This window comes from Macaca nemestrina, chromosome 7, assembly GCF_043159975.1.
Source record: "Macaca nemestrina isolate mMacNem1 chromosome 7, mMacNem.hap1, whole genome shotgun sequence".
Classification (NCBI taxonomy): Eukaryota; Metazoa; Chordata; class Mammalia; order Primates; family Cercopithecidae; genus Macaca; species Macaca nemestrina.
In genome coordinates, this window is record NC_092131.1 from 145,509,060 (window position 1) to 145,522,112 (window position 13,053).

Sequence of the window (13,053 nt, forward strand, 5' to 3'; positions counted from 1 at the left end):
TTAAAAACTTTAAAATTAGCTTTATATTTACCTTTATTTTTACCATTTCCTGTGCTCTTCATTTCTTTATGTAGTCTTCATTTCTATTTATCACATTTACATTAAAAATTCTGGCCAGGGATATAATGGAGCAAATGTTTCAGGTGTATACAGGGGTATACAAGCCAATGTTTGCCCCCAAAATAATTATACCAAATTTGTTCCTTGTTTAACTCATCATAATTTAACAGGAAAAAATGCTGTATTCTGTGAATTTAAATATGATCAACTTTTTTAGTATTGTACAAAGGATATATATTTTAGGGGCAGGGGGATTTGGTGAGCAAACGGGATATTCTTGTCTGGTCTAAAAACGACATTAAAATCACATATACTTACCTTATGGACATCAAGATAAATGCAGTTGAGACACTTTGCACACAAAGATGGTTATCAAATATTAAGAGATATAATATCAAATGACAAAATACATTATGCTGAAATTGAAAGCATATTGATACAAATAGATTACAGATTGTTATGCAGATTGTCTGTATGTATATTTTGAGCCAAGTGGAAGAAGCCAAGGCTTTACAGTCAGTAAACATGACTATATATAAAGCTACACACTTAATAAAAATCCTATCCCTTTGCTTACAATTGAAGGTAATTTTGAAAGCGTATTTGATGAACATAAAACTTGAGCAAGAGATAATGCATATTCTTCTCAAATTTGAAAATAAATGAAAAAAGTAAACAAATGAGAAGTGCATGAATCACTGGGTGAAGCGTATTGATAATTATGAGGGCAGTGCTTATTAAATAGAAATGAAGATTATAAATGCCCTAATTTCATATTTTATATAGAGAAAAAAAAATTCAGTGAAATGTTTTCAGATTTTGAATTTCTAAACTGGAGAAAAGTTGTTTTGTATAAATACATCTGATTTACAAAAACGAGCCACTAAGTTTGCACTTAAATATTCTGACAATTTAAATTCTGTAGAAATTCTATGTGAAATAGTTTAAAGCAGCATTTGATATCAGTAACATGCAATCAAGTTTGTGTTTGGGTCTTCTAAATCTTCTTAACATATTTTGCTTAGTGCAATCTTAAAGAGATTTGGAAATGGTATTCAAAAATTTTAAACAATTCCAGCCAAAGTGGAATCCTGCAAATGAAGCTTACTGTAAACTGAGGTTAATATAACATTTTTTAATGATTGTCACTTGTTCAAGAGAAATTGTTGTACATGACAGTTTGCTCATTTGAAAACAAAATAAGAAAAGAGTTAGATTTGAAAATGTACTATTGATGCATTTGCTTCCATTAGCCAGGAGAATAAAATAATACTGTTTTTGGCATAAATAAAATTTTTAAATTTAAGCTAATATGAGTTTAATTCTCCGACTTTTAAATTTTTCAATATTTTTCTGACTGACATTCTAGAAAACAATTTTTTTAAGTACACAAAAACAGGCTGGGCACAATGGCACACACCTGTAATCCCATCACTTTGGAGACAGAGGTGGGAGGATTGCTTAAGTCTAGGAGTTAGAGACCAGCCTGGGAAACAAAGTGAGACCCTGTTGCTAAAAACAAAAAATGAAACAAAAACACACTGCACACAAAGCAAAACTTACAGGGGCATTCATTTTTTCTTTTGCCTCAGGCTCCAATATGGCTTGGTATAGCACTGATTGCAAAATAGTTACATCAAAGTTTTTGAGACTGTTATGCTGAGCCAGAAAATACCCCATGATTTCTTTTCCTTTTCTATACCTTATTTTATTTTTCTGGAGTTAAAAATATATATCTCTTTTACTTGTTTGTTTAGTTTGCTGTGTACCTAATGCTGTATTTTTTTCTAATGTTGCAATTTCTCTCTCTAATATTTGGAAATAGTTTTTCCAGTATTCACACACATAAAAAAAATTGTTGGGGGGTGAAGGGGTCTGAAGATCTCCTCCCAGACTCCCCACCTCAACTTAAACTAGTTGCTCTCTAAGCCTGTGCTTAGTTTTGTTACATCAAGATTATCCTTTGCCACTCTATTGTGTTGGATGTCCTGTTTGCTGAACCGTGAATTATTCCTCATTTCTTGCTTACTCATCATTTTGATGAATTGTGTCCTCTACTAGCTTCCTCAGAAGGTGTGCATCTTTTTTTCAGTCCAAAAATATCTAAAAATATATTTATCCGAATGATAATTTGGCTGAAGTACATAAAAACAATTCTCACGCAGTTTTTAAAATGTTTTTACTATCTTCTTATGTCCAGTATTTTTATTAAGTCTAATGCATGTCTTGCTCCAGTTTCTTGGTATTTAGGTTACTTTTTTTCTTTTTGGAAACTTTAGTGATTATCTCTGTCACTGGTGTTTTGAAATTGCATGCTATGTTCACCCATCCTTTTTTCATTCATTACATTAGGCATCTGACAAACCTTTGGAGTTTGGAGATTTCTGTTTGGGAGAAGTTTTCTTGTTTCATTTCTTTGGTAAATGCTCACTTTTTTTTTCTATGCTCTCTCTTTTTTTAAAGAAACTCCTATTATTCTGATATTGAGCCTCCTGCATCAACTCCTTTTTTTTTTTTTTTTAACTCCTTTAATTATATGTTATTTTCTTTATGGCCTTTCATCTTTTTGTTTTTTTGTTTGAATCTTTTTAAATAATTTTCTAAACTTAATTACTTATTTTAGTTGCCATATTTGTAATTATGAAGAGCTCTGCAATTTTTTATTTGTTCTTTAGTTCTCTTTTTTACAGTTTTGTTATTATTATTATTGTTTATTTTTTTTAATTTTTTTTATTTTTTGAGACGGAGTCTCGCTCTATCACCCAGGCTGGAGTGCAGTGGTGCGATCTCAGCTCACTGCAAGCTTCGCCTCCTGGGTTTACGCCATTCTCCTGCCTCAGCCTCCCGAGTAGCTGGGACTACAGGCGCCCGCCACCTCGCCCGGCTAGTTTTTCGTATTTTTTAGTAGAGACGGGGTTTCACCGTGTTAGCCAGGATGGTCTCGATCTTCTGACCTCGTGATCCGCCCATCTCGGCCTCCCAAAGTGCTGGGATTACAGGCTTGAGCCACCGCACCCGGCCAGTTTTGTTATTATTTAATAGATATAATAACATATACCTCTTTGGGGATATTAAATATTTTATATACACTTTTTTCTTTTGTTCCCAGCAATGTATCTGATGTCTCCAAGCCCCTTTCTTTATTCCTTTTTATTTTGGTATTTTTCATGTTAAGGTGTATCTTTTGTTATGTGGTGATCCTTGCCCGCCCCTACGTAATTAAAGAATGAGGCTAAAATAATCATTGAAAACCATAAGTGTTTGAATGGGGACAGGGCTCTCTTGCATAGCCATTCAGGTTGAAGACTGCAGAACTCCTGCAGATATTATTTACGTATATCCTTTGTAGTCTCAAAAATTACTAATGTTTACCATATTAGAAATTGAAATAATAGTATTTTAAAACTATTGTCAAAAATAAAAATAATAAATATATGTCAACATACATAACATTTTTTCTGAAAAATAACTATTTTCCAAAACAACAGAAATTTAGTGAGAAAGAATGGCTTTATTTTACACTTTTGCATGTTTCTTTAATGTCAGGCTTTGTAGAAAAAAATTGTATTCTCATGTTTCTGAATCCAATCTGTTGTGATACATTCTTTTGGTTGAAATGTATGAGGAATACCCGGCCTCACCCAGTACTTTAATAATATTTTCCAATAATTGAGATTATTTTCCTTTGATACTACACCAAAAGTAGACAAGTGGAAGTTTTCTTGCTTGTTACACTGTGGAATCTAACTCCGTATCACTGACCTTTTTTGCTTTGTTACATCAAAATCTGTTTGTCTGTTTTACAATTTGAATGGATCTTTTATCCATGCCTAATTTTGTAATATCATGCATTGGTCATTTGGAACGTATTGGCTCACTCAGTGCCCTACATCTTCCAAATGTTGAAATATTTCATTATATAATATCAAGTACTCACAGTAAATATTAGCATTAATCTAATCAGTGATAGATAGGAGTTTTTGCTTGATTTTGTTACTGGAAACGAATGCTGTCAGTTGTTTTCCTTGATACGACAGGCTCACTTCATTGATTTTTCAAAAAGAAAAAGTCCACTGAAACTCAAGTCTAAATATTCATAATTTGACAGTCATTCTTTAAAATAAAAATGGTGTTCTATGAAAAAAATGTAGTTAAGTACAACTCACGACTCAATCACAGACCCAAATATTTTCAGTAGGCAACAGTTGTATCTTATGCGTACTTTGCATTTTGTCACACAAAATATTAAAAAGATATGAGCTCAAAGATTGAGATTTAGTAAAATTATTACTTTTTAAAATTTGTGTCGGTGTGGTGTGAAGAATACTATGTGTATGGTGGTGAAGGATGCAATGACTACTGGTACAGGTTGGGTTTGGTGCTCCTGCCTTGAGTTATATTAATTTGCCACCATTTTTACACACTACTGTTTTTATGCCAAAGTTGTGACTTCACATGCCTCCTGAAAGTGGCTTGGAATCCCCAGGTGTCCATATATCTTACTTTGGGAACGGATGATATGAATTACAGTTTGTTGCCTTCTGGATTTGTGCACTGTACAGTATGCACAATCTGCATGAGAATTACGTAGACTTCAGTGTGGGATAATTAGGTGCTGAGCTGACTGATTCTTTGTTGAGGAGGATGGTCTCAATCATTATGGAGAGGCCAGGTGTGGTGGCTCATGCCTGTAATCCCAACACTTTGGGAAGCTGATGCAGGAGGATCCCTTGGGGCTAGGAGTTTGAGAGTAGCCTGGGCAACACTGGAGACTTCGTCTCTATTTAAAAAAAACTTTTTAACTAACCAGTCATAGTGAGCACATAATGTGTAGTCCTAGCTACTCAGGAGACTGAGGTGGGAGGATTGCTTGAACTCAGGAGTTCGAGGTTGCAGTTGAGCTATGATCATGCCACTACATTCCAGCCTCGGTGATAGAGTGAGACCCTGTCTCTTAAAAAAAAAAAAAAAAATCATTCTGGAAAATTTTTTCTTTGGGGTTGATCATTTTCTTCAGAGAGAAATCTAGCTTCTAGCTGAGGGTGCTAGGTTGGGGAGTGAGTTCTCTGGCTGTTGGCATTCTGGAAGCCAGGCATGGAGAAGAATTGTTAAGTATGTGGACTTCTACGAAATCTTTGCGTTTTCTCAGTATCTCCTGCGTGCCTTTTGCTGTTCCTGGTGTTCATAAGTCTAGACTATCTCCAGTTCAGAAAGTTAACTTTTAGGCCTGGCACGGTGGCTGACCCCTGTAATCCCAGCACTTTGGGAGGCCAAGGCAGGCGGATCATTTGAGGTCAGGAGTTCACAACCAGCCTGACCAACGTGGTGAAACCCTATCTCTACTAAAAATAAAAAAATTAGCTGGGCATGGTGGAATATGCCTGTAATCCCAGCACTTTGGGAGGCCGAGGTGGGTGGATCACCTGAGGTCAGGAGTTGGGGACCAGTCTGGCCAACATGGTGAAACTCCATGCCTACTAAAAATACAAAAATTAGCCAGGCATGGTGGTGGGTGCCTGTAATCCCAGCTACTGGAGGGGCTGAGACAGGAGAATCGCTTGAACTTTGAAGGTGGAGGTTGCAGTGAGCTAAGATCGCACCATTGCACTCCAGCCTGGGTGACAAGCAAGACTCTGTCAAAAAAAAAAAAAAAAAAAAAAGGAAGGAAGGAAGTTAAGAAGGATGCTAACTTTTAGCCTCTTTGGTAAGGGAAGGTATAGGTACCTGTTGTGTAAGCTTCGGGGAAGGAGCATTTAGATTTCCCAGCAATGCTTTGTTTTTACTTTTTGTGTGCTAAATAGTATACTGACCACCTGCAAATACCAGATATTTTTGGTTCTCTGGGCAAATTGATTCTCTTCTCCTTGCACTCCTCCACTGCAGACATTCATTGTAACTTCCTCCATACTGCTAAGTCAGTACCAACTCTTCCAGTGACTTTCCTATTTCTAAAAAGTTGGTGAAATCTGTTTAGCAATTAGTATACTTTGATGTTTTCTTCATCTTTATGAGTAAAAATATTTTATTTCTTTGCCCTCATTTTAGCAGGGTTTTGAGAGGCTGAGTAGATGAATGTGTGTGATAAATACACCATTATCAATTTTATAGGCTTGAGTTGATCTACCATAGTGGTTAAGAGGTAGATGTAGATTTGAATCTTTACTACTAATTGTGGTATTGCCTTGGTTCTTTGCCAGTTATTGTGGTATTGCCTTGGGTTCCCACTCAGTCTTATTTCTCATGTATAAAAATAGTGTTTATAAAATCTAATATGTAAATTAAATGAGATAGTGAATGTAAAGTTCTTAATACACTGCTTCATGCATCATATGTACTGCATAGCTGGTAATTGTTACAAGCTGTTAGGTTGGCCTATGGCTTACTGAGGTTTTACTCTTTTCTTTCTTCCCTGTAAAACATTTGAAATAAGTAGAATATTTCTTCCTTAGTGGACTGTTTCATATTTTTGGTTTGACAGTGGAAGGGTTACCGTGACTCACTATGAAATCATAAATTCAAAAATGTTTTATCTAAATATCTGTGCTTAATATATTTATATAAAATACTATGGAGGCATCTTGTTATTCAAATTCAAGTTGTGTTTTACTAGTTTTCTATTTAAGTAATTGTAATTATGACCCACATTTGAAATAGCAGTTAAGAAAAGCAGATATTGACATGGGTGGGTAACTGCTTTTTTTACCTTGAATCAGAAACTTTTGGTACACTGAAACTTTTATAAGTTTAAAAACATTTTTAAAACCGCATATAATTATGATAATTATTCTAATTACATTTTATATTTAATAAATTATTTTTCTATTTCTGTGTTATATTAAGTTGCACACTTAAGTTTCTTTTATCCAGAAAGTTTAGCATAATAAAAATAGTTTTCTTTAAGATTAACTGTGAATGTAAAAGAAAAGTATTATTAATTATTTCAGGAAATTGGAAGACCTAACATGGCTGAAAGAGAAACAGAAACATCGAATTCTGAAAGGTAAATATAAGGAAAAAATGAGTTTCTTAAAATTCAAGTATACGAAATAACACTTGAGCTGCATTATTTCACAGTTAACTGGCAAAGGACTATTTAAATTTTTGTATATAGTGCTATTTTCTATAATGGCTCTTAATTAAAATAAAACTTAAAAACTTTAATCCAACAAAAATATTCTCTATATCCTTCGTTTTTAAATATTTTAAACATATAGAGTATATTTTGTGTTGTTAAATTTTTGAAAAACTACTTACTAGCAAGTAAAATGTTGGCAGATTTTCTTTGCCCCTATTAAATGAATACATTTACAAGATGCTACGTGTTACTGGACAGGAACAGTTATTGCAAATAGATAATCTTAAGATTTTTTAAAGTATTTTCCAAAAGCTATAAGACTACTTATGTGGTAGGATTTCAATAGTTTCAAAATTCAGGGATTGGCTTTTAAAATTTTCATACTTTGGTAGAATGTTAAAGAACACACGATGTTTCACAGTCTTTTAGCAGAAGAGAATCTGAACATTCCAATTAGAACTTTATTCCAAAGAAGGGTAATTTTATTTTGTCTTTTAAGTAATTTCACCCATTTATATCTGTATGCTATATATTTTACAGTAGGTTGCCTGTTAGTCTGTTGAGATTAATCTTTTGTCCCTAAAAGCAAATTATTAATTAAGTTCCTATGGAGGTGTTTCTTATACTTCATTAGTAAAGTGATCTCGCCCTTTCTTCACCTGGCATTTTTTGTAAGTTCTCAGGGGACTGTTAACAAAAAATCAACTAAAGAGTTAGAAAATGCGGACTAGTCATCTCTGTATTATGTAACGTTTTCTGTAAATTGTAGTTAGTCCATTATGATCTGAACAAAAATAAGAATTATACAAATTTGAAATGAGGAAAAAAATAATAGTTTTTCTATATGTAATTAGCCAGTTAAGATCCAAAAAATGAGTTAAGAATGATTGAAATTAATGAGAATACTGATTAAAGTAGCCTGGTGTAAAAATCAGAATCTTTCTAATCTACCACTAACATATGATTACAAAATATAGTGGACAAACTTGCCCAATCATAATGTAACAAAAATGATACAACTGATTGATCACAGCCAGTTGCAGAGTTCTTTGTTCTTTTTCCACTCCCACCGCTTCGCTTGACTAGCCTTAAAAATATCTATATCTATATAGAGAGAGAGAAATGGGGAGGAACCAAATCAAGAAAAGCAAAATTTTACCATGATAAAAAATAATATATTAACTGCATGATAGACTATTTTACAAATTAAATTATGAATTGAATAAACATTTATGGGATTTGTTTTGGAAACTGACAAACTTAAAAAAAGATTTGTATTTTTCTACTTAGCATTACCATAATGTATTTAATCATTCCTTTCTTGTTGGATAAGATATTAGGTTTTTGGCTGGGCACCGTGGCTCATGCCTGTAATCCCAGCACTTTGGGAGGCCGAGGCGGGTGGATCACGAGGTCAGGCGTTCGAGACCAGCCTGACCAATATGGTGAAACCCCATCTCTACTAAAAATACAAAAATTAGCCGGGCTTGGTGGCATGCGCCTGTAATCCCAGCTACTCGGGAGACTGAGGCAGAAGAATCACTTGAACCCAGGAGGCAGAGGTTGCAGTGAGCCGAGATCATGCCACTGCACTCCACCCTGGGCGACACAGTGAGACTCTGTCTCAAAAAAAAAAAATTAGATTTTTAATATTCACTATTTTAAACATTGTTTTAATGAGCTTCCTTGATAAATATCTTTTACATTTTTAAAGTATGAAATTTATGGGGAAGAGTTGTAGAATATAGGTGATTTGTTTAGTTCTAAAGTATATTGTTAATCAGTAATTGTTAAAACTGGGTGCTATTGGTTTAGGAATAGTCTAAAGACAAATCAGTAGAACAAAACAAATAGCAGAGAAATAGCCTTATATAAATAACAATTTAGTAAATAATAAATTGCCTTTTGGAAATGTTGCTAGGATATTTGTGCAATTCATTGGGAATACATCTAAATGTCAGATTGATTAAATGTAAGAAATAAGGTATATGTAATCATTAAATTTATTTTTGTAAAATAAGCATCCTTAGATCTAGATAATGGATTGGTGATCTTCTTAGAAATCTTGTTTCTCGTATTTTATGGTTCACTAGATAGTTTCTGTTAACACATCAGGGCCAGAATAAACACACAGAAGCACACACATATAAATATATATGTGTACAAACATGTCCACACACTTAGATGTGTATGTATGTTATATATTTACATACAGTTTTTCAGGCATGTGTTTATGTTTTTAAAATTAGGCTATTAAAAATTAGAGAATATGTTTGAATGATTATCTGATTTTATGTATGGAAAAAACATCCTAAACATAAGAGGCTATTTAAATCATAAAGGAGGCTGGACATGGTGACTCACACCTGTAATCCCAACACTTTGGGAGCCAAGGCAAGAGGATTGCTTGAGCCTAGGAAACCAGCCTGGGCAACATGGAAAGACCTTGTCTCTGTGAAGAATAAAAACATTAGCTGGGCTTGGTGGTGTGCGCCTATATTGCTAGCTACTTGGGAGCCCGAGGTAGGAGGATCACTTGAGTCCAGGAGGTCAAAGCTGCGGTGAGACATTTGCACCACTGTGTTCCAGTCTGGGTGACAGAACAAGACCCCGTCTCAAAAAAGAAAAAAATCATACAAAAATATAGATTTTTTCCAAATATATTTTTTTATTTTAGGTACTTTTGCAAGTTAATAAAAATACTTAAATTTAAACTAGAAACAGGCAAGAGATATGAACAGATGAACATAATGACAGCCAGGACTAAGACTAGTTGATAGACATCTTTTAGTATGTGACTCCAGAGTTTCTCAGAATCTTGCCTAAGAAAATGGCCTCCTGCAAAATTATACTGGCACAGCAAGGATGGGGAACTTGGACTTGTTTTCCTTTTTGATGTGCAAATGTACCTTGACTTTTTATTTTTTAGAGCATGTCTTTATTTTGATAGTGTTCAAAAACATTGCTTTATGAAGAAATACATAATAAATTACTTTATTTTTCAGTAAACAGGATAAAGCTGCTTCTTCAGAAGAAAAAAATGGATGTAATGCAAATTCATTTGAAGGCTCATCAGCAACAAAAAGTGAAGAAAGCCTAACAGTTTCAGATAAGGAAAATGAAACCTGTCTTGCAGACCAGGAAACTGGCTGCAAAAACATCTTCAGTTGTGATTCAAATATTGGTGCAGATAAAGTGGAAAAGAAAACACAAATACAACATGTTTGTCAGGAAATGGAGTTGAAGATGCGCCAAAGTTCAGAAAACATAATCTTATCTGCTCAGATTAAGGATCACAACTCCAGTGAAGCCAGATTTTCTTCAAAGAATATTAAGGATTTGCGGTTAACATCAGATAATGTTAGCATTGATCAGTTTTTGAGAAAAAGAGATGAACCTGAATCTGTTAGTTCTGATGTTAGTGAGCAAGGCAGTATTCATTTGGAACCTCTGACTCCGTCAGAGGTACTTGAGTATGAAGCCACAGAGATTCTTCAGAAAGGTAGTGGTGATCCTTCAGCCAAGACTGATGAAGTAGTGTCTGATCAAACAGATGACATTCCTGGAGGAAATAACCCCAGCACAACAGAGGCAACAGTAGACCTGGCAGATGAAAAAGAAAGAAGTTGAAATTAGTCATTTTAAGTTTCAGTGTACCAACGATAAGGGCATTTGGAACAGTGCTATCAGGTGAGCTCAGTGGTGCTTTTGTAGGTTCAGAAATGGAAATATGTAAGGGAGGTCACACATACACTTTACCTGTATGTTCAACCTATGTTATCAAATCAATTTGCCAATAATAGCATGATTAGTACGGATTCCCAAGAAGTTATTAAAAACATGAACAAGATTTTAATGATAGTTACAGTTGCAGTGGAAAGGTCTCGTTTAATGGTTTTCAAGGAAATGGGATTTGGTTGCTGACATGAATTGATGATATTAGTTATATTTATAAAGCCTTTCAAACTTCCATCAGTCCTAAGCTAAAAATCCTTATTACTTATACATCCTTTTCAGTGAACTGAGAGGAAAAAATTTGGAAACCATGTACTTTTTGGGAGTAACTGATTTAAAATAATGGCTGATTGGCATTGGTAATGAAGGCTTAATTTTTTAGGATGATGCTGGTAAATGGAGCATGCTTAGAGTACGAAATTGACCTAATGAGAATTTGGATGAACATAAACTTAATTTTGGATTTAATATAACATTCCAGTCTGTCAGACGCATGTAAACAGAATATTTGAATCTTTATACCTCCATACAAGTGTTAGCCTGCTAGGCTGTAAGCTTACCTTAATTAAACTTTCAGTGAAAGTGGAATTATTAAGATATAAATTTATATTTGTGCTTTTTGTCAGTGTGTAAGCTGTGTAGAAATTCTTCGATGTATTAGTTGTATTAATGTAAAGTAGACACCCATTGTTGAAACTCCTGTAGCTATTATGCTTTTAATATTGTTTTAATGATCTGCTTTAGAAATAGGCCCATAAAAATGGTCTGGAAGCCAAACCAAAGTATGGTATAATGTAGATATTGTAAAACAGTAAACTGAAAACATATCCTGGCATGTATTCAGCCATGTTTAAGTGACTTTTCTGTAATTGTAAAATAAAAACTTCAAATGGGACCTAAAACAGTGATGTAAAAAACTGGCTTTGGAGATTTAGCCTAATTTATCTATAAGATGGCTGCTACATTGATTTCTCAGTTTTTTTATCATCTAGAATATAATAGATATAGAAATGAATAATATGAAGAACAGTAGTTTGCTTTGAAGTACTAATAAACTTTTATTTAAAATGCTTCATTTTTACTTCTTAAAATGTGCTTCGGATTCTTAAATTTTGTTTCACTGAATGTTCAATGTTTTAAATGGCGATTAAAACTCTGCTGTATATAGTAGTTTTTGAGTAAATATTTGCAATAAAAATCTATCCCCGAATAATTCTATTTTTCCAATCACTGCTTGATTCAGATTACCTTTGGTTCCTTTAGAAATTATATACTTGTTTAAGAAATTTAATATCAGTGTTAGTGGTGAGGATTCCATTCTACGTTCTTTAACTGCTGATGCATTATTTTAAATTAGGACTTAAAGTACAGGGGACAATATTGCTAATATTTTTTTATTTTATTTTATTTTATTTTATTTTATTTTATTTTATTTTTGAGACGGAGTCTTGCTCTGTGCAGTGGCCGGATCTCAGCTCACTGCAAGCTCCGCCTCCCGGGTTTATGCCATTCTCCTGCCTCAGCCTCCGGAGTAGCTGGGTCTATAGGCGCCCACCACCTCGCCCGGCTAGTTTTTTGTATACTTTAGTAGAGATGGGGTTTCACCGTGTTAGCCAGGATGGTCTTGATCTCCTGACCTCGTGATCCGCCCGTCTCAGCCTCCCAAAGTGCTAGGATTACAGGCTTGAGCCACCGAGCCCGGCCAATATTGCTAATATTTATGAGAATAGATTTGCTTTATAAATTCTTTTACTTCCAGATAAATAGAATTTAATATCTGCTTTTTTATCTGCTCAACAATTTAAAGAGGCTAAATAGGCAAAATATATTATGAATTATTTTGAGTATTTTGAGGAGGAGAGCTAATATTTTTATCTTTCCTGCTCCCAAGGAAAGATAGGGAGAGAGGGAGCCATTGGCTGTCATCCTTCACCTTGTTAAAATGTAATTCTGTATCATGGAAGATTTTTGGAAAATATGAATCTTAGAAGAGCAGAGTGTAGGGAAAAGGCCTGTCTCTATAAGGACCACTTTGTGAGTCTCACTCAGTGTGTTGCCACATTATCACATTATACCACAAAACTCTAGAGCACTATGCCAAAATAAGCCTCTAAGTGCTCAAAATAAGTCTATAATCCCTTTGGAGCTTTGCTACTCCGGCCCCCATATACCTTTCGAGTTGT

At 34.3% G+C, this 13,053-nt stretch overlaps 1 protein-coding gene across 8 annotated transcripts in view; it reads left to right on the forward strand.

Annotated features, from left to right (window-relative positions):
• LOC105489777 (zinc finger protein 280D) overlaps positions 1 to 11,941 on the forward strand; it is a 97,134-nt gene extending 85,193 nt beyond the window's left edge. For all 8 annotated transcript variants that reach the window (XM_011754866.3, XM_011754867.3, XM_011754875.3 and 5 more), the window contains 2 exons: positions 7,005 to 7,060; positions 10,141 to 11,941. In XM_011754866.3, the coding sequence (XP_011753168.2) occupies positions 7,005 to 7,060; positions 10,141 to 10,765 (681 nt within the window). In that variant the 3' untranslated portion in view covers positions 10,766 to 11,941. The remainder of the gene's footprint in view (positions 1 to 7,004; positions 7,061 to 10,140) is intronic.
• The last annotated feature ends 1,112 nt before the right edge of the window (positions 11,942 to 13,053 follow it).